General features: G+C 41.8%; 1 protein-coding gene across 8 annotated transcripts in view; it reads right to left on the bottom strand.

Annotated features, from left to right (window-relative positions):
- Positions 1–1,625: 1,625 nt before the first annotated feature.
- Positions 1,626–25,419, bottom strand: part of MARK3 (microtubule affinity regulating kinase 3) — a 68,465-nt gene continuing 44,671 nt past the window's right edge. For 2 of the 8 annotated variants that reach the window (XM_082217436.1, XM_082217438.1), the window contains 7 exons: positions 25,180–25,333; positions 21,822–22,039; positions 19,365–19,468; positions 12,785–13,042; positions 9,027–9,053; positions 4,050–4,094; positions 1,626–2,229 (listed from right to left, as the gene is read on the bottom strand). In XM_082217436.1, the coding sequence (XP_082073562.1) occupies positions 1,884–2,229; positions 4,050–4,094; positions 9,027–9,053; positions 12,785–13,042; positions 19,365–19,468; positions 21,822–22,039; positions 25,180–25,333 (1,152 nt within the window). In that variant the 3' untranslated portion in view covers positions 1,626–1,883. The remainder of the gene's footprint in view (positions 2,230–4,049; positions 4,095–9,026; positions 9,054–12,784; positions 13,043–19,364; positions 19,469–21,821; positions 22,040–25,179; positions 25,334–25,419) is intronic. The other 6 variants (XM_082217437.1, XM_082217440.1, XM_082217439.1 and 3 more) reach the window with 3 other exon arrangements.

Here is a 25,419-nt window from a genome sequence, read left to right on the forward strand (position 1 = left end):
CGTCACCTCTCCAGCAGGGAGAGGGTCGCGGGGGGCTGCTTTAGCCCCGTGCGTGCTCTCCCGGCTGGAGAGGTGACGCGCGGCTATTGAGGCTCCTGCCATAGCTGCGCGTCACCTCTCCAGCCGGGAGAGGGTTGCGGGGCTATGGCGTCTTCGCTCCATAGGACGCACACACATTTCCCCTTTATTTTTGAAGGGGAAAAAGTGCGTCCTATAGAGCGAAAAATACGGTAACTACCAAACTTTTAGAAGACATCTGAAGGCAGCCCTGTTTAGGGAAGCTTTTAATGTTTAATAGGTTATTGTATTTTAGTGTTTTGTTGGAAGCCGCCCAGAGTGGCTGGGGAAACCCAGCCAGATGGGCGAGGTATGTATCTATGTATGTATAATTAAATAATAATTAGCGTGCCATTCCGTTATTGTGCCCCTAACCTAGGTTTAAGGTGCCATTTAGCTCCTAGCTTTCATATCTCAGTTTCTAACACTGGAGGAAACCCCTGAATAGTACGGGTTATGGTATAGAGGACTGCAATTGGTAGGGAGGTTGATGAAATCGGGGTGCTTCGCCTTGTGCTAATGAAAGAGCTTCTATAACACAAAGCCACCACGGGATAACACCCAACGAAAGACATGTTCCAGTAAGTCTGCTGATAAACACATTTCTACCTCAACATAAAGGGTTGCATCCAAAACAGTGCCAGTGGAATTCCTCTGGAACAGTGGCTATTCCATTTCCTCTCCTATCCCTGCGCATACCCCCCAGATCTTTTTGAAGGGTTTCCCAACCTTCCAGAGCTGATTTTGAGGGTGCGTGGGGGACTGAGCAGGAGAGGTGGGGAAAGTTCTGTTCTGCTAGCACAACTGTCTTGCGGTAGCAGAAGGGGAGTGCTGGATACTGCCCATTTGCGTTACAGAGGAGACGTTAAGTGCACAATTCTCCAGGAAAGTTCCCTGAACTGGCCCCACTGGAGTGAACAGGAGCAATGCAAGAGCAAAGTGGCCCAAAATAAAACGACCAAAAATTGCAATTTGTTCTAGTAAAAACCTTGAGGAGAAAGGATCAAGAAGATAAAATGCTCAACTTTTGCTTGGCAAGGAAAAAATAAAAACTTGAAGCATTTCCCCACAGTTTTAATTATCACAAATGTGTAGTTTTAATTTTGATTCCAGACTTAAATAATAATAAATAGGTGGGAGAAAGATTGCAAGACTTGAAGGAAAAAAAAACACGAGTTTTAAGTTACCTCATGAGAGCAAATAAGAAACCACAGGAATACTGTTCACAGCCATAAACCCAAACCCTTCATACTATTCTTAAACACAGCAGTGAATTGCAAAGCCTGAATTTACTGGTGAGCTCGTCAGCTTTGTTTAACGTATTCTTAAGTGTCTCCATCTTGGCCATTTCAATTTTAGCACCAAAAGTAACCCAAAAAAGAGGTACCAGTACAGCTCTAATGCTTTAAATGGTTTACATATAATACTTTTTATATTATAATTATACACACATACGGTACATCCACACATCCACACAAACAAGAGGAATATTCAAAGGTATATATTTGTGTGTTTCAGATTGTTCGCCAAGACTCGGAGCAATGGAAATAAAGCAGAAGGGAATAATATTTTACATAGTAGGCAACTTTAATGCTGTAGTGCATATATATATATATATATATATGTATATATATAAAAAGTCCAATTCTCCCTCCCAGCTCAGCAGCTTGTCTCAACAGTTTTAATATCATGATTCAGAAGATGCAGAAATTATTGCCCTAAATATTATTCTATACATTTCCATTGGTGTTCTCAAAAAAACAAAACGGAAAAAAACCACTTGAAATTTGCTACTTTTAAATTTACAAACTTGATTGCTCTTCCCATTACAGCTTTAATTCATTGGCAATTTTGGAAGCAATGTTTTTAAAAGCTATGGATGTTCCCGATATCCTTTTGAAGCGAACTCCGTTCAGCGACAGTCTTGGCAGCTTACACACCTCCATCTCCCATTGCACGAGGTTCTCTGCGTGGCCGTCTCCATGGACACAGAAAAGCAAGAAACGCTCTCTCTGTTCATAGTCACAGTTATTGGCGTCCAGGACCTTGCGGATTTCCCTCATCATATCGTTAGGGTCCATGGAGCTGGTGGTCTTCATGCTCCAGGTGAATCGTAGAGAACGGGGCTTGGCTTCTTTGTTGTCATCCTTCTGGTCAACGGACACGTTGCGGCTGAAAGGAAACAAAGCCTTAGTATTCATACCAGATGAGCCCATTTCCTTTCCGAGTCGTTATGTCAGTGAAAGCCATTATGTTAGTAAAAGGCTTTGCAGCATGCATTATTAAGCATGCTCTCTCGGCAACTGCTTACCAAGTCCCGCTGCGATTAAAAGCTCCCGTTAGTGCCTAGCAACATCTGAATTAGGGGGAAAGCCCAACAGAGCTCAAGCCAACGGGGTGTTATTTGAAAATATGTGTCGCTCACCTCCAAGGTTACCTTCCCCTCCCCTTACAAAAACAGGAGGGGGAGATGTGAAAAAGAGAAGTCACACATGTGTGGGTGTGATGCAACCTTTTCCCAGGACACTGATTCTCTCTGCTGCAAATCATCTTCCACTTCCCATCATCAGGGAATGCCAAATATGCATAATACACTAAATGTAGAATTTGGTGCTGGGGACTTTTAATGCAGAACTCTGCATGTCACGATTTAAGTCTTCCCAACATGGGGCACTATCAATTACATGTGAAAGATCCCTTAGGTCCCCTTTCCCCCCTAACTTTGCTGGAAGCAGGTGGGGGCTTTCAGACTGACTTCCCACTTTCCTACAAGTTGAGAGCAGTTTTTTTTAAACTATCACATTCAAGTAGTAATAACGATGGTTTAAAAACTGCCCTTTAAGTTTAGTTCCAGGAAGGATAATAGAATTAACCTCTACTTTTATTTTAAAATGAATAAACCCTGCAGGAAGGGATTGTAAGTGACGGGAAAATGTTCAACTATGGTGATTAGAATTGAAGCATACTATCAAACCTGGTGATCTAGTGAAAGCAGCAAGCATGACTCCACCAGCAGCCATTGAATGAATGCTGCCAGCAGTTCCCTGGGCTGCACACTTCTGGGTGAAAACACGCTTGTATCAAATATACAAAAAAGACAAATTCCCCATATTGATGCCTTCCCGTCCCAATTTCCCCTATCCTTTTTGGAAGGGCTATGAAAAAAATTAGAAGTCACAGGCATTTCTAGAATTTCATATCTACTTCAACCTGTGAATTAGCAGCCCTGCCGCCTTGAAGGCAGGAAGATATCAAGTTTTAGGGGGAAAAGGCATCTGGTAGTGTTAAGCTTTGTGTATGGAATCAGAACCAGACACAATAAAGACACTTCCAGAGGTAATTGTTCCAAGTGGTGTCCAAAGACAGGAGCAGCACTTTATTCCGTAATCCAGTATTTGAGTCTTTCTAACAGGATCTCAGCATAATTCAATCCAGGTTTTCATATCTGTTAATGAAATCCCAGAACTTCTGTAGGAAAACGAGCTCACCATTCAAAACCAAGGCTCTCTTATAGACATTTCTGTGATTAATTCTTAGTCACATGAATCTGGCCTTTGTGCTAAAAGGTAATAAAAAAAAGAAAAGCCTTCTACTGTAGGCAAAAAACATTTCTTCTTATATTTTCCCATTCTCTTCTTGACAATGGCAGAGAGTTTTCAATGACAATTTCAGGCTAATTGGGGAAGTCTCCTTTTTGAACTATCCCGTAATCTGCTGGCTCTCTCAGCTACAATCTAATAGCCACTGCATAGCTCCGAGAGACTAGATTTTGGTCAGGGTGTATGCATGAAAAGTCAGAATCATGTAATATAAGTGATTTAATCACAGCTTTGAGTATAGGAGGCAATCTTAGTTTTACATATTCGTTAAGTTGGACAGATACCACCACCAGTGTCCTACTGCTTACATCCCTCGAAGGAGTGGAGGGGGGGGGAAAGAGTGTAAAACATCTAAGGTTAACATTTTAAGCAAAAAAAAATAGTTACCCTCACCTTGAGCCCTCAAATCTCCCGTTCCTCTCATATTCAGTTGGGAGCCTCAATGAAAACAATGCCGAAGCACAAAGAAAGCAGGAAAGAGAAGACAAATCTTACACTAGTATGGGTAAAAGTTGGCAGAACACTGCATAGCAACATCTCACTTAACAATTTACATTTGCAATTAGATGCTTGGCTTTAAACGTTCAAATGATTAGTAGACTCAGAATATCAAACATGCCTTTGTCCAAATAAAATATATTTGGAAGCCTCAAACGTTTGCTATTAGGGCTGTACATTGATCTACAAGAAGACAGCTATGTGTGATCTTCAAAAGAAGATCCTCAAAAGAAAGGACTTGCAACAATGGTGCTCGATTAAGCATTGGGCTGCTCACATAACTGTTAGGCAGGCAGAAAGAATAAATTACAAACACTAGAAATTCAGTTCAGGTATACCAGACAAGGCCCATCATAATATATTTTCAGGACTCTCCAGCCTGTCATCTCTCAGTTTATATATAAATGGACGAATTTCATTATCAGCTGGTAACTGTTTCCCCTATATTAAGAAAATTTTCAGCTAGAAATTTCACCACTGTATAATTCCATTCACTTAGCATTCCTCTGCCTTACCTGTCAAGAATAAACCTTTAGAAAGAAACAGAAATAGTGCAAGGCACTTTTGAACTGCTGCAGAGAAGGGTGGGAAGAAAATGTGAAGACCTTTAAAACCAACTTCTGTCGATACATATGATTTTCAGCAGTTGGGTAGGTATGCAACAGAAGAATGGGAAATCCTTCCTATACACTGTTCTGCTCCATTTAACACCTTAGCTTTGATCACAAATGCTGAACTGAAAGCACTTAGAAGGAATGGAAATGCTTCACACAGACCTTACCCCAACCCTCAATTTCAGCACCACCCTTGTTGCCCTCTACAGAGTTTTGTGTTAATTTGATACAGACTTTTGATTAGCTTGGAATGCAGAAGTTCTGCAAAAACTTCTGCCCAGGGATATTCATAATAAGCCGTCTATAAATCCAGCAAATTGCAGTATATCCACACCTCTGTAAAAAGTTTACTGCTCATCTCTGCAATTTGTAGTTTCATCTGTTCAGCAGAACATGCTGAACGGAGGAAAGAATCTGCAAGGGAGTCTATTTTATTCCTTTTTCTCCACCACTGCACAGAAAGCAACTGGAACAAACTTGGATTCAAGGGATTTAAACGACTATGTGGTATGTTGAATTTGGCTGCAATCTCCAAATGAGCTTCACTGACTACTTCAGATTGGAGCAATAGAGCTACTGAACTCTAATGGAGGGGAAGAACACAGACTGAACTTTCTGAATGGCAATAAGAATGCATGGAGAAAGTCGAGGTATACCGGAAACAGTCAGAATCCAGTAAGAAAAACTGAATTGTCATCTTATCCCACAATCCTTTGATTTGTCAAACCAGTTATATAAAGGGAGTTTGTACCAGTAAATGCACCAACTGTTCAAAATCTTTTCATAACAGCAAGAACTGACCATGCTTCAAGATAAAAATAAAGCACCCAATCACAGAAATGTAGGAGGCTGCTTTTTACTGAGTCAGACCGCTGGTCCATTCAGCTCAGTATTATCTATACCAACTGGCAGCAGCACCTCTCCAGGATTTTAGACGGGTGTCAGGAGATGCCAGTGATTGAACATGCGCCCTTCCACATGCAAAGCAGATTATCCGTCACTGAGCTAAGGCCCTTCCCTGTCCACTTGATTAAGAGTGACCAAGACGTTCTTAAAACGGCAGAATTCATGGCACATAAATATTTGCAATGAGTCCCCAGAAGAACATATGGCTTTCATGAGACACTTTCTAGTTGCACAAACAGGATGGCTTCAAGAAAGAGAGGGCTACAGAATGAAATTCATCTTATAATTCAGTTGTGATTCACTTATACAGTACAATTATTCCCCTGCATGCATGAAAGTGTGAGAGTGTCATATGCATGTTAACATTCTGAAATAAAAAGGATTCTTGAAGAATTCAAAAAGTGAATGTCACATTTGGGCCATACAGGGTGAGAGTGGGCATCTACTTGTGCTTCCTTTTCTCTTGTCCCTGCAGCGCCCCTCCCCCCGATGTCCTCTGGAAGGTTAGGGATCCTGCTGAGCAGTAAAGAAAAATCAAAATCCATGCAGGTGGGTTTCCATTGCACAAGCAGATGGACAGCCTTAGGATGGTGGTGGAAGGGGTTTTAGTGAACTTTGTTTTTTTACTGATCTTGTTATCCTATCCTGATGGTTTTGGTGCCCTGTTATAACAATACCTTTGGTGCCCTGTTATGATGATACCTTTGTGTTTCACTGTAATTTGACTGGCAGATTGTATTTTTATTATTATTTACATATTGCATTCTTCTTTGTTAGCCATCTGGCACTCTTTGGGAAGGCACAATATAAATATTTCAAAATTAAAAAGAGCAATGCAGTAGGCCTACAAGTGATGAGCATTTAACTTGTATGCATTCAGCATTATGGACTTGGCAAAACTATTCTTCAAAAAATTAAAAAGGGAGTGGAAAGGGGGTGGTCATCTGGGGGGGAAAAACTTTGGCACCCGACCTGCCATTAGCACCCAATGTGTTTTGACGATACACTATTTTGGCTTTATGTACTATCCTCAGAACATAACCCCCACATATGTTGCAGGTCTACTGTACTGTAAACAAACCGCTGGTTTCATAATCTGCTAGCTATTGGGATGGGGACATGTGCTTGCTTGAGAAAATTTGACAAAGTGCACTAATATCAGATTTGCACTGCAAAATTAAATTAAATTAAATTAAGGATGTCAAGTAGTCCAGCTAAGGTTGTGCTTTCAGGGGATTCAAAATATTTAACAGAACAGGTTAAATACACATAAATAAGTGAAGTGATAAAACATTCAATGCAGCCATATCGCAAACCAGGGTACCACAAATGTTATGTATCCATTACAGAAAAAGCAGATATCGCAGGGGGGAAAGGCCTAAAAGCATGGGAGCAACCACAGGTGGTCATTGGAGATTGTCCAACTTTAAAAAGTTCCATAAGTGACCATACATCTGAAAATGCATTGACATTGTAGAGATGTCTTACCTAGCCTTAGAGGACAAAATAGGATTTTATCTATTTAGAGACATCACACGACACTTCTGTACTTTCAAAGCTCTGAATAATAATCAACACACTTTAGGAACCGCTGATGAAACACGCAACCAGACACTTAAAATCAACGATACAGCAACAGGTTTTACGGAAACTGCCTGGACTCTAGCTAATTTTTTGCCATTGGGTAACCTATTAATGTGTCCCAAAGATCGTACACTTTAACTCTAGCTTAATCTGGAAAACTACTGTGCCCTGGTTAAAGGCTCCACTCCAGATGTGGGCAAACACATTTTTGTGTTCTTTAGATTCATGGACCAGTGGAGTTGGAAGGGACCCCAAGGGTCATCTCGCCCAACCCCCTGCAATACAGGAATCTCAACTAAAGCATCCAAGACAGATGAGCATCCAACCTCTGCTTAAAAACCTCCAAAGAAGGAGAGTCCACAACCTTTCAAGGAGTCTGTTCTACTGTCAAACAGCTCTTACTGTCAGAAAGTTCTTCTGACAGATTCCAGCTGGAATCTCCCTTCTTGTAACTGAGTCCTACCTCCCCAAAGCAGGAGAAAACAAGCTTGTTTCATCCTTCATGTGACAGCCCTTAAGCTCTTTGAAGATGGCTATCATATCTCCTCTCAGTCTCCTCTTTTCCAGGCTCAACACTCCCAACTCCTTCAACTGCTCCTCATAAGGCTCGCTTTACAGACCCTTCATCATCTGCACACTTTTCAGTTTGTCAATATCTTTGTTAAATTGTGCTGCCAAAGCTTACAGTGCAGAACCTTAGCTTTGCCCCTACTGAAATTCCTTTTGTTACTTTGGGCCCAGTTCTCTACCACTGAGCTGTGCCATTTCTCTAATGCCAGCAGCGCTGTGAATAGCAGAGACACTCTGAAATGACCAACACTCGTAAGCATAGTGGGGTGTGCGTTAATCTTTTAGAAACCAAAAACTATGTGAAGGGGGGGGCAGGACCAATTTCTCCCTCCTTGCCACAAGCTATGAATTCACATGCCAAAAGCCATGTGTGGCAAGCGCAATGCTATCTCTGCAGGATGGCTTGAAACTTACCCATTTCTTGCACTTCAATTTCTTTCAAACTGCCTGGTCTACTGTTATCTTAACATACAAACGTCTTTCTCTTGTTTAGCTGGTTCTCAAATGTGGCAGGCCAAATTTAACTACTTTTACTTTTTCTATGAATACCAAGCAAACAGTGGAGATCCTTACCTCCAATGCTGCCTAACAATGCTCTTTTCATCAAACAGCTGAGAAGCGTATTTCCATTCCAGAACCATGAATGCAAACTCAACCAAGCATGTTGCTAACAAGAGAGGTGTTTATAGTTCTGACTATGTCTCAATAGATCTTCAGGGTATTATTTGTATTTTTAAAAAAGTAAAAACCCAGGACTAGGTTCCAAATATATTATCACCAGTGAGTGGCAAATAAACTAAAATGGCTCTTAAACTGAAATTAAGATTGATAAAGCAAGTAGAGAATTACTTACCTTTGAATTACACTTTTAATCAATATTACTGTACATATCATTTTTCAACCATAAGCATGCTAAGTGTATTAGTATAAAGAACAAAATTATTTTTTGGTACTATCAAAGTAAGTAGAGCGCATAAGACATGCTTTGCATTTCATTATTATTCAGGTGCCAGAGATCCATAGGGATTATTCATTGGTTAATGAATTTCTTTACTTATCTTGGGTATGTGAAGAGTATTTAGTTCTCAGCGGAAAGTTTAGTTTTGTTTCAATTTGTTTTAAAGAAAAACCAAGGCTAGAAAGCCAAATTCAATGTTAATTGCGAGAGCTGGTTCTGAAAATAGAAGTAAAATCCTACCTTTTGATAAACCTGAATGACATGTTTCTAAAAGAAATTAAGCCAAAATAATAATTAAAATGTGTTGGTATGAAATTTGAAAATCCATTCAACAAGCGAGACACATAAGACTAACTCAATGAAATACGGAAACAGTTTCAAATTCACTCTGGAAATACATGATGGTTATTGGAATGGATGGATGGATCTTCAGTGTTAAGGAGAATTCAACACTTTCTTCCCCAGTCACTCCCCTGTACATATGAGAAATCCTTCACATCTGCTTTCTGAATTTGATAGCCAAGTAAAGGCAAATTATATTACAGTTGTCTATGTATAGTAGACACATGGTTTAGTACTACAGTCATACTTCATGTCGCGTCCGCTTCAGGTTATGTATTTTCGTGTTGTGTCCCGCAGCAACCTGGAAGTACAGGAACAGGTTACTTCCGGGTTTCACCACACTTTGCAGACGCGACACTTCGGCTTGCGTCAGTTTCATGTTACGGATGAGGCTCCAGAACGGATCCCGTCCATAACACGAGGTTCCACTGTATGTTCACGAGTAAGAGTTGTGTTGGTCATGCATGCTCTCCTCTTCCCCTCCTGGGCAGTGGGGAGAACTTCAGTAAAGTTTAGCTTTGCTTTCCATAAAACTTGATATTGTTATGTACAAACCAGGGGTAATGGTTTAAAGCAAACTGTAGTTAAGCAAGCCTACTTCATAACCTATGGCTTTAAGTTGGCTTTAGGTTTTTAAAAGGAAACTGACTAGTGCAGCAAACTAGGTTTCGGGGGATGTTAAATTAAATTCCGACTAAGTTCCTTTTTCCCAGCTGCATAGGAGGAAATGGAGTATCCAAGCCTGAGGCTTGCAGCAAATCTCTACTGTTCAGCAAGTTACACTAAACCATTGTTTAGCATTGTGTGCAAAGGGTGACTTTTAAAGACCTTGGGGGTTACCAAAAAAACAAAAACAGAACAGAAATAGAGTATCTTCTAGGAACAGGACTCAGAACTTAAGCTGAATGTGACTTTATAACCCTTTCCAATTAATGCACACAGGAAAAATAGGACTGCAAGACCTTGTTTCTATAGCAGCCAGAAGCCCCTAAAACAGAACTATTAGTGACAACAAAACTTCCAGTGTAACTAGAATGGAAGTTTGAAAACTTCAGTCTATAATCACATTGTGAAAGGACACAAATACTGCAAACTGCTGATGCAACTAAACAACTTATTCAAGTGTGAAAAGCAAATAATTACAGCGCCAATTATCGCTTATGTGTCTTAAATGCAAAAGGAAATACTGACAAACCAGGCAAGGCACTGTAACACTTGAAGTCCCTTGCAAAAATCATTTTAAGTTGAAACAGCTAAGTTGCTTCTAAAGTGAAGTCTCTGAATGTTGTGGAAAGTCTGTGAAGCTGGGTAGTGAGGCTTAAGAGTTCATCGAACCCCCCCCCGCAAAAAAATGCATGACAGATGACACACAGACACTAGACCTGCAAAGGCTGCAAGATCTGTGAAGCGTGGACAAGGATGAAATATATATGTCTGTATTAAATGGTAAAACAACATTAACTAAAATAGGCTGAGCAAAATATATGTCTCAGTGGTCCAACAACAGTGGCTTACAGAAAGACAGCTCAGTGTTTATCTCTTTTTCCTGAATGAGCGCTGTGTCACAACAAAGCACACACAAAAATTATTCGACATTGTCACATCATCTGGCCTGAGAGCCTGGAGAACTTCTCCATTCAATCTCTTTCCCAGTCCTGCTATTTGAGACCCCTTTTAGCTACAGATGCTGAGGACTGGGGTTCGCTAAATAAAAACGATGTCCTCTGAAACCAAACTACTGTTACTACTATTACTATAATAAATTTCTTAATCCCTTCTAAACCACTGCCCCAACGGGATTTATACATAATTAAAAACAGTTGAAAAATAGAAATATATATATATATATATATATATATATATATATATATGTATGTATGCAGGTTTTGGTGTCTTCGGGTGTCTTCCCGTGTAAGAGTCGGGGTGTCTGTGCGACGTTTCGACGAGGTCTCACTCGTCATCTTCAGGCTGGTGCTTTCGGCTTCTTGTTACTGGAACTGGTTCCAGTAACAAGAAGCCGAAAGCACCAGCCTGAAGATGACGAGTGAGACCTCGTTGAAACGTCGCACAGACACCCCGACTCTTACACGGGAAGACACCCGAAGACACCAAAACCTGCATTCCTGTACCCGTGAAAATCTACGAAAGCATATATATGTATATATATATATGTATATATATATGTATATATATATATATATAAAACAAGACTAAAACTCTTTAACAAGTGGACACACACCATTGTAAAAGATCAATTTATCCTACTGGTAAAGCCTACTGGAATGAAAATGCCTTCCACTCTTTCCAAATAGTGGGTGCCTGTCGTATTTCGACAGGAATGTTATTGCACAGGAGAGGGGCTGGCACGCGAAAAGCCCTGCTCCAAGTTACTGCAGAGGGAGCTTCTGAGATCTTCGGAACTTGCAGGAAAGACTCTCTTGCAGACTGCAGTGATGTACTGGGTGTATAACGCTGTCACTCAAATAACTGGGTCCCAAGCTGTACAGGGACTTACATGTGGGTACCAACACCATGAACTTGGCCTGGTAGCAAATTGGCAGCCAGTGCGAATCCCACAAGCAAGGTGTTACGTGCTGGCCGTAGTTTGCACTCACAAGCAACCTAGCTGCTAGGTTCTGCACCAGCTGCAGCCTCTGGGTCAACTACAAGACTTTCTGCACCCTTCAGCTAATTAGCGGTATGCATAAATCTGTTATAGGAAACTGCATCTAAGAGACCCATGTTAAGAACACTGTTCTGAGCACAGACAGATGTCTATGAGGCCATTCCTGCTTCTGGAGCATGTCCTGGAAAGAGCAAAGTTGGAACTCTTAAGCAAGTGAAAGCTTACTTGCAAAATACAAATGTGATTAAGTTTGGAACTATATTTTACATTTCTCAGTTTCCCGTTTTGGGACTAGCAGTTGCAACCCTGCACACCAGTACCTAGGCTATCCATCTGCTTCTGTTTTCTTTAGGAAGCTTTGCATCACTAAATCCTGAGGTGTCTAAAGCTAGGGTTTTAGGGTTTTTTCCTATGGAATACTGACTAATCATTCTCCTGGGTATACTTCAGCGGTTAACCAACAGTATGTGAAGCTACAGAGTAGCTAAGCTTTCAAAGTGTCAGGATTCCTGAAAAGTTCAGCTAGCTTATACTAGCAAGTGGGCGAGACAGAAAATTTCACTTCTTGCAAAGGGCTGAAGTGAGCTTCTGTTGATTAGATTTCCCAAGGGAAAACTTCGGTTATTAGCCAATTACATTGTTCATCATTACTGCAGGCTACTATTCTTGACATGTCTAGCCTTCTAAAGACGGGCTGATTTAAGCTAGCTTTCCCGCCCCTCACAATTTAAGTAAACAGTCTTGGAGATTACCGATGCAAACCATAATCCTCTCTGCAGCACCAGAGCAACCACATTGCTTTTTGGAGAAGTGTGTATATAGGTTTGATAAAAGAAAAGGCAAATACTAAAAGCTAAGTTCTATGTATGTCACTTGAAACTCCCACTACTTGGAAGGTGAATATTAAACTTGTAAAAGCTGAACTGCAGCGCATGGTTAGATTAAGTTCTTGGATATGGAGAATAACTGTGCCAAGCAAATTTCTGCTAAAATTATGTTTTTTTTTTTAAAAAAAATACAAAATACATACCTCCTTGTTAGCTTTGAAGTCAATTTACTGAACAGGTTAGTGGAGCCCCTGCTTCGTGTCTGCGAAAGTGGGGTTGCTTCATGAGACAGGCTGGGTGATGCAGGGGGCCCATTGTAAGTGGCAGTGCGCCGTTCTCTGAGCTGGCCATGGAAAGTGCTGCGACTGGCAGTTCCTCTCGGGAAACGGATACGGTCAGGTGTTGTTGCGCTGCTAATGCTGTGAGTTGAAGCAACTGGAGTTCTCTGATCAGGAATAGCGCTGGAATAAGATCATGGATTAAGTTAAAAATTCCACCACAGAAACTCCAATCTCTACAACGCTAATACAATACAAGTGACTCCCCATTTACGTTCCGGGCCAGACTCCTGTGTGCATAGGCAAAATCGCATAAAATGGGGAGCACCCTGGAGAGTCCTAATGGCTTGCGAGGAGACCCACCCCAGAGCCTGAAGAGGTCTCCTCATGAGCCAGAGGGGCAGCAGGACTTTGTTGAGCTGCTCAGCTTCACTGCCTAACAGCTGGCGTGCGGGGTAGCACAGCAGCAATCAATGCTCCCCAAGAGTCAGCTGAGACAGTCCCACTGCCCCTCCAGCTCACACAGAGAAGCCCTCCACCTCATGAGGAGACCCTGGGGTGAGTCTTGCACACAAATAGATCGCAAGTAAATGAAGAGTTGCCTGTACATGTTTACAAGGAGCATTAGGTACCTCTACAATACGGTATAGAGCAAGGTTTATAGAATACAATCTAGAGGTAACATTACTGCAGCACATAAATGATTCATTAAAAAACAACAACCCACAAACACTCTAGAAGCAAACAGGAGATCTGAAAACCTGGGTTTGAAAGGCAAAAAGAAAACCCCTACTGCAAGAAAGGAACTGAGCATTTTCTATGTTGATAATCTGAGAATAGATTTCCAGAATATCACTCTAATCGAAAATATTAATTCTTAATATTTTCCGAAGCTATACAAAATCACAACATATATTACATTATCTGAAGGAATTTGGACAGCAGTAAAGAACACTCAAGATGTTCACTAAGGGATCACAGCACAAACAACCTTGACCACCAAAAGATAAAGGGAGGGCAGGGAGAGAACACGCCTTCTAGGTAGCATCAATTTCTAGCACTATCTAGAACTAGAATTTCCTTAGCGCAGAGTTAAGCAACAACGGATGCCAGTTAGTTTCACAACAATGCCCGCATTTCTTACATAGACCTGAAGTTATCTGCACCATTGTTTACTGGAGGTAACATCATCTTCGCATGCACAGAAGCCGACATGGACATCGACTTCTGGTATCGCAGCCGAACACTGGTGGAGGATGTAGTATAAACTGTATCAGGGCTAGCTGCACAAGCGAACATTTCAGCCAGGCTGCGAGGGGGGTTTGGGTTCAGGCGGAGGCAGAAAGAATAGCGTGATGGACCAATGACAAAGATGCAAACTCAAAAGCAAACACCTTTTCTGCCACAAACATCTTCCAACTTGGACTGAACGCTCATATGCACAATCAAGTCCACAACGGGTTAGGGAAACATTTCCTTGCTGGTCACAAACACACGAAGCTGCTTTCTATTGAGAGGCAGGCTATTCGTCTATCCAGCTTAGTACGGTCTACTCGGAATGTCAAGAATCTCTCTAAGGTCTCAAGCAGAACTCATGCCTAGCCCTACTACCCCAAACCTTTAACTAGAGCTTCAATCTGGGATCTTGTGCCTGCGAACATGTGCTCTACCTCTGAACTATTAGCCTCTTTCCTTCTCTAAGTTACTTTCGACTATACAAATGGCTGGTCCCGTACTGTTCTTCCTGTAATTATTTGCATGTTTTAAACAGGTTTCATATATGTATATAGTTTTAGTTTTACCAATGTTTAACTGTTTTTCGTTATTGCTTTTTTATGTTTTTAACAGTTCTTGTTTTTAATCTGTCAGCAGCCTTGAGTAACCAGAGAAAAGGTGGGGTATAAATTATTAACAACAACAGCAACAATAAGGCCATTTCACTACTGCAGTAGTGAAACCTAAGCAAATACTTATCCTATGCCAATTAAAAATTATGCAATCTGCTATAGTTTTTCCAGTCAAAAGGGAACTCATTGACCACATTTGCATGCAATGCTGAAACTAAACTGTTTAGAACAAGGAGTGGATTGGAAGCTTTTCCGGCTATGTTCAAGTAACAGAACTGGAACTGTGGTTAGCATTCACCTTGTTCCTTAATACACACACTGCTAAACGATGGCTTACTGTTACATGCAACTGTAGTCTCTACGCCGTCTTCTCCTGACGGTGCAAGACAAAGGAGACTACGACAAGACTGAAAATGCTGTTTATGAGTACCCCGATTGGGGGAAAAGTACTAGACCAAGTGTTTCCAGCCAAATCTTCACACCCCACAAGTTATGTATTTTATAACTGCACACATATCCCTCACTTCTTGCGTTACTCACAATCAATCAAGCACTGCTCACTTCAGTCCCATATTCTGCAATGCTCTTGCTCCCTTCCTCCTACCCTGCACCTGAAGGGAGGTTGGAATTCAGATGGCAGGGCTTGAGATAGTGGGGGGCACCCCATTGCTACCCGAAATAGCACATGGTCTTCAAAAAGATATGAAAGCTCAATTCTTCTTTAATTAGCTTGTCACAGAAAGGAGTTGTTTATGATCCTTAACAGCAGAGGACAAAATACATCCTGACTAAGGCATGTTAATCCAGGGCCATATTACAAGTGTAGAACTGCGGCGGAGGACGGATGGCATGGGACTTCCTGCCAGGTTCATGGATAGCTAAGATTCCACCCAAGAACTTCCAGTTCATAGTTCATGTTCTAAATTAGCTACTGCCTTTTACGGTGATTAATTAGCAGGACAGACTCTTCTTAAAGGTAAAGGGACCCCTGACCATTAGGTCCAGTCGTAATCGACTCTGGGGTTGCGGTGCTCATCTCGCTTTACTGGCTGAGGGAGCCGGCGTACAGCTTCCGGGACATGTGCCCAGCATGACTAAGCCGCTTCTGGCGAACCAGAACAGCACACAGAAACACAGTTTACATTCCCGCCAGAGCGGTACCTATTTATCTACTTGAACTTTGACGGGCTTCCAAACTGCTAGGTTGGCAGGAGCAGGGACCAAGCAACGGGAGCTCACTCCGTCGCGGGGATTTGAACCGCCGACCTTCTGATCGGCAAGTCCTAGGCTCTGTGGTTTAACCCACAGTGCCACCCGCGTCCCACTAGACTCTTCTTAGGTGCAGTTAAATTATGGAATTCACTACTGAAAGATGGCAACCAACTTGGGGATTGGACAAATTCATGCAGAAAAAGACTACTGATGGGTAGTAGTAATAGAGTCAGAGAATCACAGAATTGTACAGTTGGAAGGCTTCCTGGGGGGTCATCTGGTCCCACCCCCTGCAATGCAGGAATTTCATCTAAAGCATCCATGATGGATGGCCGTCCAACCTCTGCTTAAAAACCTCCAAGGAAGGAGAGTCCACTACCTCCTGAGGGAGTCTGCTCCACTGTCAAACAGCTCTTACTGTCATGATGGTTATATTACCTCCAGTATCAAAGGTACTATGTTTCTGAATACCCATTCCTGGGAATCATGAGTAGGGCAGTGCTATTGCGTTTTTACTCCACTTATAGGCTTCCCTTAGACATCTGGGTGCCGAAAAAGAATGCTGGACCAGATAGGCCTTTGGTCTAATCCAGCAGGACTCACCTAAGTTTTTTATGCCTTAGCAATATGCATCGTTCTTCATGTAAAACACCAGGTGTTTTAGGTAGCCAAGAACTACAGAAACAAAAAGGTTATGGGTGGCCAGAGACAAGAGCGAGACTAAAAAGCAGGCTCTTCCAGTTGTGCCAGTAGAGGAAGTGGTCATTTGCAGATCTTTCAAATACTGACCAGTCTTCCTATCCTTATTCACTGGAATAAAACATTCTGTCTCTGGCATACACAACCAATGACAAGTGTGTCCAATTTGAAAAGACGACCTACTTTGCACAGCCTCAGAGACAAAAATATACCAGGCTTTTCTCCTCCAAATAACCTCCGTTACTGAACTACCTAGTGACCTGCCAAAGCCAGTTCAAACACAACCAGTTGTATTTCATCCACTTTGACTTTTCTTTTCCAATTTGAAAAATTACAGGGCAGATATCATTCTTTTGAGAGGTTCGAAGCTGCACGATTCGGAACTAGTAAAGTAAAATATCAAATACCAGGGGTCTTATGTGACTACACAGGTCCTGCACAAATTATTACCCTGCAGGATTCTGTTAACCTTTGCCACAATGTAAGTAGTTTGAACTACTCTGCACACTGGATTTTATATGAACATTCACAACTGACACTCAAAGCAGTTGTGCCGTTAAACATGCACACACAAAATCCTCCACAGGTGTGGGTGAAACTACAGGCCTTCCCAGGAATCTTAAAATCTACTTCTCACTGTGCTGTCATAGTGAACTGCCCTTCTTGCTTCTTTTCTGCCACCGCCTCCTTTGTCTGAGCTGCATATTCTCCAGTGGATTACAGGCCCTGGTGGGAGACGACAGGCAATTTAGTCATCCACAAGAATGAGCTAATTTGTTTCCTATAATGTTTCTTCATGTCATGCTGGTGTCTTACTGCACTGCAGAGCAACAACTCAGCCTTTTTAAATATATATATATATATATAAATGCTTGGTGGGGGAAAAGCAGTGAATCCCAAGCTGAGAAAACCGAGAGGCTGCCTGCAATCAGAGACTAATCAGAAATGCATTTTGTGCTGTTTCTGACAAAGTTGCCCTATTTGCGCAAGGACATCTGTTTGTGCTTGTTTAGTCGTTTAGTCGTGTCCGACTCTTCGAGACCCCAATGGACCAGTGCACCCAGGCACTCCTGTCTTCATCTGTTTGTGCAGTGGAAAACAATCCCCCCCCTCCAAAGTGTTTTCAGCCCCCCCCCCAACCCTTTAGATCAGATCTAATGCAGGATTTCTGTTGTGCAAATGGATATCTTTGTGTGAATGGGATGACTCCACTGGATACAACCCTTTGTTTCCAGGGCAGAAGTACTGTGAGTATTTACCAGACTTGCAGGTGAATATGGTTTAAACTGGAATTTATTGTGGGGTGTGAGATGCCAAAGAAACATGGATTTAAGAATGCAGCACATAGAGTGTGTGCGTGTCTGCATTCACACACGCACAATACACACAGATGTTTCTTTGGGTTCAATGCAAAAAAAAACCCAAAATAGCTATTAAATAAATTAGTCCTTAAAAAAATTACTGCAATGTGGAAGATATCCCATGTGTTTCTTCTTTGGAGGCAAAAAACCCCCACCCCTTAGTCTTAATTCCCGTTTTATTGCAGCAACGCACTTAGCACATGTTGCCAACAACACACATGACATATTGTATGTTGCTGTTCTAGAAGACAAAAGCATTTCTTACTCTGGACACAAATAATGAATTACTGCCTCTCCCAATAGTGGATGCAGCTGAAATACACACCCGAGTGCTTTCAGAAATAAAACATGCCATTTTCTTCCAGCATCTTCCATGCTTTGACTCGTTTCCATAGAAGTAATTTTCGCTTTCGTAGATACTGAATCTAGATCTCTACCCTACTTTAGGACTTGTAAGCCAGGAGAGAAATCTCTCAGCATGGACAAGTGCTGAAAACTAAAATTACAGTGGTACCTCGGATTAAGTACTTAATTCGTTGCGGAGGTCTGTTCTTAACCTGAAGCACCACTTTAGCTAATGGGGCCTCCTGCTGCTACTGCGCCGCTGCTGCACAATTTCTGTTCTCACCCTGAAGCAAAGTTCTTAACCTGAGGTAATATTTCTGGGTTAGCGGAGTCTGTAACCTGAAGCATACGTAACCCAAGGTACCACTATATATATATTTGGTGCTGTCCTCCTTTCCTTCCGCTTCAGGAAAAGCCTCAACATTAAAAGAAAGCTCAAGTGGGAGCTTTGAACAGAAGCAAGCATACCAATATTACATATAGATTCTGCAGACTTCACAAACAATCATCAGCATAATCCAGTCAAATTTAATCTTACCCAGGAATAAGTTCCATTCAGCTCAGCGGGACCTACTTCTGAATAGACATGCATAGGGTTGCAGTGTAAATCTCTATTGACATCTGCTGAATTTAAAGTGCTTCACATTGGCTGGATCATGCATTTTGCATTTTATTTTCAGGGACGTCAAGTTAGGATTTATCAAGGTAATTCTAAGGTCAAGCAGTGAGCTTATCTGGTGCATGCTCTAGCTGATGGGCACTGTAGTTCAGAAACATCTCAGGGGCCAAAGGTTCACCGCATCTCTTTTAGCTTTTGTTCATGCTTACTATTTGCAGAAGAAAAACAGTTGAATATATGCTCCCAGTGTTAAATGGCACCCCAAAAAAATTCAACGCAGGTTAACATTTATGTAGCTGCCTTGCTTTTATTATCTCTGCACCTCTTTGATATCCTGCAGGATGAAGGTCTGTTGAAAAGTACCATAAAGAGAAAAACTGACTTTTGTAGTACGGAAAGCTTTCCCCCTAAAATACCCTTACCTGCTCTCTTTGCCATTTTGAATGACTGAATGTCTGTCTGCGGTTGTTCTTTCACTACAAACATATGTATTTCGCCGCGTCATGGCCCCAGGTGCAGTGTTGTTCTAAAAAAGAAAGAACACATTTGTCCATTTCCAAAAAGAAAAGAAAGGGTCACCCAGGATCTTATTAGAAAAAAGCAGGTTTATTTGATTATGCTTAGGCTCCAAGTTATCTTACTTGTGAATGTAAGATGTTCCAGTGTTCATATTTCAACTGCTACGTATTATTACGAATTTGAACAGGGTCAGTTCAAATTTAGCTTTTTACTAGAATAAACTCTCAACTCATGTGGAAACTGGAACTCAAGGAAATACACATTATTTATATACATCTTATGGTTCTTCCGAAATAAAGGATTTTTCAACTAAACTATGTGCCAAATAAGAATACAATTCAGAGGCTAACAGACGCCGAGGGACAACTCTTAAATATTATTATTAGGTTCACTGGGAAGTAAAAAACAACACAAAACAAAAACTTAACACAAAAAAGTAAGGCTGGAAGGAAAGCACAGTTAAAACAAAGAATAGAAAGGATATACAGCAGAAGAGTTGGACAAAACGTTTTCAAATATGTACACATACGCACAGAGGAAGAGAACCACAAGCCCACTCAAAAATGACATTTTGTTTGGGGGCAGGAGCACAAAGAAAGTTAAATAATTACTTTGCCTCTGTCTTTACAGAGAAAGAGTGTGGAGATATGCCCAAGCCGGTGGTCAATTTTCCAGGAATGACAGAAGAGCTAGTGGATAACAGAATGGTTTTTAAAAAGTGTTAAGAAGCACTGAAAACAGACAAAGCATATGATCAGGAGAAAGGCTTTAGAGGGAACAGGGAGAGCTTGAAAGGGTTGATCTCTCTCCCTCCTGAATAGTGTGGTGAATCAAGAGTGGGGTAAATCCCAATAAGGACTAGTAACGCAACAGGCAATTCCATTACCATCCCCCCTCCCCCCACTCTAAGTTTCAAGGAATGCTGCAAGAAGAAAGGAGGTAACTGAGTCTAGCATTCACTGGCGAGGGAAATCTTGCAAAAGCTGTTGTCTCTGTCTTAAGTCCTAGGGCTAAGCAAAACACCTTGATAAAATGCTGGCTAATTAAAAGTGTAAAGAAAAACAGATGGGGCATGCTCAATTATCCTGTGCATGTTCTTTGAAGATTTAGTACTACAACAGAAAAGGAAAATATAACGGATATACACCATTAACTATAGTAGTGGACACACGTGTATGTACATACACACACACACACACACACACACACATATATATAAAATGCAAGTAGATAAAAACTGCTATGGGGCATATGGTGGTAGAAAGTAATTTATTTGTTTTAGACCGGGGTGGGGGTGGGAATTCAGGCATGATAGGATCTTCCACTGCCTGCAATATGGCACAAGCAAAGGCTTGTTAAACAACTTCCCCTGACTAAATTTATCAAGATCCCAGACATCTTGCAGAATTTACAATCCGCAAAACTATGCCAGATTCAAAAGGAAGAAAAATACTTTTGCTGTCGTATATCTTTATAGCGTTGACTGTTTGAGTCAGAAAAGACTCAGAGAAACATACTGTGCTTCTCTGGGTGTTACTTTCCAGATGCTTCTGCTGAGATCTCAACGATAAATCCAAGCAAGGAAAATAAGGTAAAAAACACAGAAAAAAACACAGAAAAAGAAAACAAAGGGACATGTGTGTGCGCTGAGTATCCAGGACTCTCCTTTCCCAACGGAAGGCATGGCTAAACTGGAGATCGGAGGATGGCTCCTCCCCCAAGCAAGGATCTTTGAGCATGTGACCCTGCCTATCCAGTAAGAGAGAAGACTCATCCCACATGGAAGGCTGTCCTCAGGAGCCTCTGGGAGAACATACTGTACTTCTCTGGGTGTTACTTTCCCTCCTGGACCTTTCCGAGGGACATACAAAGGTCAGGAATCAGAATGGTTCACAAACTCTCGCCACTGCAGGGAGAAATGGGGGACCACAACTATCCGAATGAGAGACCTCCCATTACATTGCTCACTTCCCTCCACGGTGAGGTCGGAAGGCAAGGGAGTGTGCAAGCTAGAAGCTTGATTCCAGTCTCTCCCAAGATACCATTCTGAGGGCAAAATATCTCAGCTGCCAGACCTCTCCATTTCAAGCACGAGGCCAGTGCAGGCAAGGTGCATCCACTCGTTCTACACCTGATATCAGGTGCGAGGAAGGTAAGGATGGGGCTAGGCCAAAAGGCACTTTGCAAAGCCCACTGTGCAGCGCTTCCAAAATGCTCAATGAACAGTTGACGGTTGGACACCTTGTAAATTGCCATAAACTACTTGATACATTAAGCCTAAGAGATAACTAAGAGAAAGATGTGCATGCAAACAAGCTCTTTATGGTTTTGTTTTGGTTTTTTTGAATCCCATGACTTACATTGGGTGCAGCAGAGCTTCTCTTACGCTCAGGAATATCAGCCTTATTTGGATTGCTGGCATTCCCAAGCATAGGGCTGGCAGGAGCGACTCCTCTTCCTCCAGCAGTGCTGCTGCTGGATTTCCGAGACTGGATACCTTCTTCTTTGAGGTCACTGTCTGTAGTGCTAGTTTGACTTCTTTTTGGATATGCCACTACTGGAGGAACAGATGGACCAGCTGAAAAACACACAGAGAATGGATTAGACGTTTTGATTCCAAGATATCTTAAGGCAAAGTAGTAACAGTACGTGTCCTTGATCCACCCGTGAAAAAGAATAATGAAGAAGCTCAGTGGTGATGATCAAAAGCGTTTAACAGATACGGTTTTATACAACGTTGACAGTATAAAGAGTAAAGAGAACGTGGGCTGCTCTTCAGGCCTTTGCACAAGTAGTGCAAAGTCTGAAGAGGGTTTTAAAATATGTATCACTGATTACACATAGAAACCCTCCCGCGAGGAGGAATTCTGATGTTTTCAGAAGAATGCCTGAATATGGCTGGAGACACTATTAGTAGGTGGTTCTGCTGTCCAGATGCATGAGAGTCAAGCTATAGTAAAGGTCATATTCCCTCTGAGTGATCTGGCATGGGTGCCCTTGAATCCATCATTTTTCATTAGAGGCTCAAGTGGCCTTGAGGGCTCAGAGTGTCTTTTACCAACTTATCTGGAGTTGGATAACCTAGCTGCAATGATCCATGATTGGCGTTCGGATTGCTGTAGTGAGCTGAACACAGGGCTGGAAGTCCAGAAATTTCAGCTGGTGCAAAGTAAGGCAGCAAGTTTTAAATGGAAAGCAGTTGTTATGAACACATCTCATTGGTCTGTTCTGACCTGCACTGGCTTCAAGTTAGCTCCCATGTCCAATTCAAGATACTGGTATTGAGTATAAAGTTCTATATGGCTTATAGCAAATGAAACACCTCCTCTTGGGTGTACCTATCCATACCCAAAGGTGATCTATGGAGGCTCTTCATCATGTGGTCCCCTCTACATGAAGCTCAGAGGGTGTCTACAAGAGAGAAATCCCTGTAGGTATGCAATGCTCTTTCTAGAGAAGTTCATGTGTCACCAACATTGTTGTGCTTCTGGTGCCAAGTTAAGATTTTTTTTTTGTTCTCCCAGGCTTTTTAATATTTAATTTTGAGTCTCTGTGTATGATGTTTTAGTACATTTGATGGCTGTTTTAGTTCTGGTTCTCTTTGCTAGCCTTTAAAAAAGGTAAAGGACTTAAGTCCAGTCGCAAACAACTCTGGGGTTGCGGCGCTCATCTCGCTTTACTGGCCGAGGGAGCTGACGTTTGTCCGCAGACAGTTTTTCCGGGTCACGTGGCCAGCATGACTAAGCCGCTTCTGGCGAAACCAGAGCAGCGCACGGAAACACTGTTTACCTTCCCGCTGGGAACTGCTAGGTTGGCAAGAGCTGGGACCAAGCAATGGGAGCTCACCCCGTCACGGGGATTTGAACCGCCGACCTTCCGATCGGCAAGCCCTAGGCTTAGTGGTTTAGACCACAGCGTCACCCAGGTCCACGTTGCTAGCTTTTATCTTTGCACTAACATAAAAAGCTGAAACTTTAAACTTTTGCTTGCCTACTTCAAGCCAGAATCCATGAGAAAAAGCTGCCCCTTTTCAGGTTGCAGTTAAACTTTGCAGTGCATTCAGCTCAGTAGAAGGTTGCTTTTACTAGGTCATACAAGGCAAACGCCTGTGTGTTGCTGCTCTGCATAACTAGTAGACTTTGTTGAAGAGATGACAGCCGCTCAGGAGAGAGGAAATTCAAAGAAATACTGTTGAACACCCAGTCCCCCAAGTTCTTTTAAATACAGGCTGACCTAATAGTGTCAAAAAGAAAACAAAGACAAACACAGTAGGATAGAAAGAAGGGGCTTTTGTGCTTTTTCTAAGAAATTTCACAAGATACTTAATTAAGTCTTCTCTAGAACAACTAGGAATACCAGGCGGTGTACTGGCAAAGCAAGCACACGTGATTAAACTGATAAGGAAAAGCAACCCATGAGCCAACCAAACCTGTAGTTGTGTGATATAAATATTTTTGCCAGAAAGCACTGAGCAATGTGGGGGAAATGAAAAGTCTAAAATGAGTATTTTAACACTACATACTTAGGAATAATTTAACATGTTTATTTGTGACATTCCACATTCTGATTTATTTATTTTTTGGAAGATTTACAAAATATCCCTTAAGTAAGTTTGTAGATTACCACAAATTTTGGGTGTCATCTTTGCCACCAATGTACAATACAAAGCTAAGCATTCCAGAAAAACCTCCTGCAGCTGGCTAAAAGTAACTTATTAATGATAGGCTGCTATCAAGGTGAGGGAGCCTTCCATGTAAAAAAAAACCACACATACTGAAACCACCTAGTTAAAGGTCTCAATGAAACTGATCCACATGGCAGAACAAAATAATTTCTTCTGGAATAAATTATTGCCTGCCAAAGAAGTTTTTTGGTCAGTATCGCCAACAGAAACCAAACCTATGAGAAGTAATAGGGTCTGCCTTTTACCAGGACACTCAAAAAGTTAGTGAGAATTGGAGATGCTAGGCAGTCTTTAGGGATCTTCAATTTGCGGGAGGGTGAGGGGAGAAAGGGTTTAAGTATTTCTGGGTGGGTCAAATCCCATACAAATACATCTGGATAAGTCCCACATATGAAGTTGCTGAAGTATCTGAAGATAGCTCCTAGATATTTGAAATATATATCTAGCATCTCTTTACAGTTCTGTGAAATATCTCTGTAAATACAATGTAGACATTTTCATTGATAGCCATTACTGGCAGGGGAAAACTCTGAAGTGAAACTAGAGATGACATGGGCAATTGGGAGAGGACTGATAGCTTAACTTCTGAAAGAACCATCACTCTCTGTAACAACTGTCCTTTCAATTTGCCATGAGTATTTGATCAAGTGGCGGTGGCATAACTAACATGCACTAGCCAAAATACTTAGTAGAACAGGACCACACCAAGTATCTGGCTACCCTTTGTCTCACTTTAGAATTTACACAGCGAGAATGTTTGAAACTGGTTATCTCAAAGCATTACCAAGATCTGCAATAACAGCAGTTGGGAGCATAGAATTGGTCTCTCAATCCCAAATTAAAACGTCTCATGGTTCAGCATATGCTGAACTCTTTATCCTCAACACAATCTTCTCTTTAGCTTTTCAAGAAGCCTTCCTCAATTATGGGTCATTCAAGCTTGGGAAAGGCTGTTTTAGAGAGACTCTCTGAAAAGGTAGCTTGCAATCGTCTTTCTGCAGCAAGAGTTCCCAAATAATGAGAAGGCCGCTCACCATGGTCACTGTACCGTCGCTGCTTCTGGCTGGAAGATATACTTCTCTGCACTTTGTGATGGGGAGATTGTCCAGTACTGTTGTTGAGATCACTACTTGGCCTGACTTTTGCAAGCGAAAGGTTGCTGCTGGAACTTGAGTCGCTGGCATCCAACTGAACAGAAGCAGACAAGGGAAAAGTTTGCATTGTTAGTTCTGTGGCCCCAAACATAACAAAGGGAGCTTGAAATCCAACACTCC

This window comes from Podarcis vaucheri, assembly GCF_965113315.1.
Source record: "Podarcis vaucheri genome assembly, chromosome: 1".
Lineage (NCBI taxonomy): Eukaryota > Metazoa > Chordata > Lepidosauria > Squamata > Lacertidae > Podarcis > Podarcis vaucheri.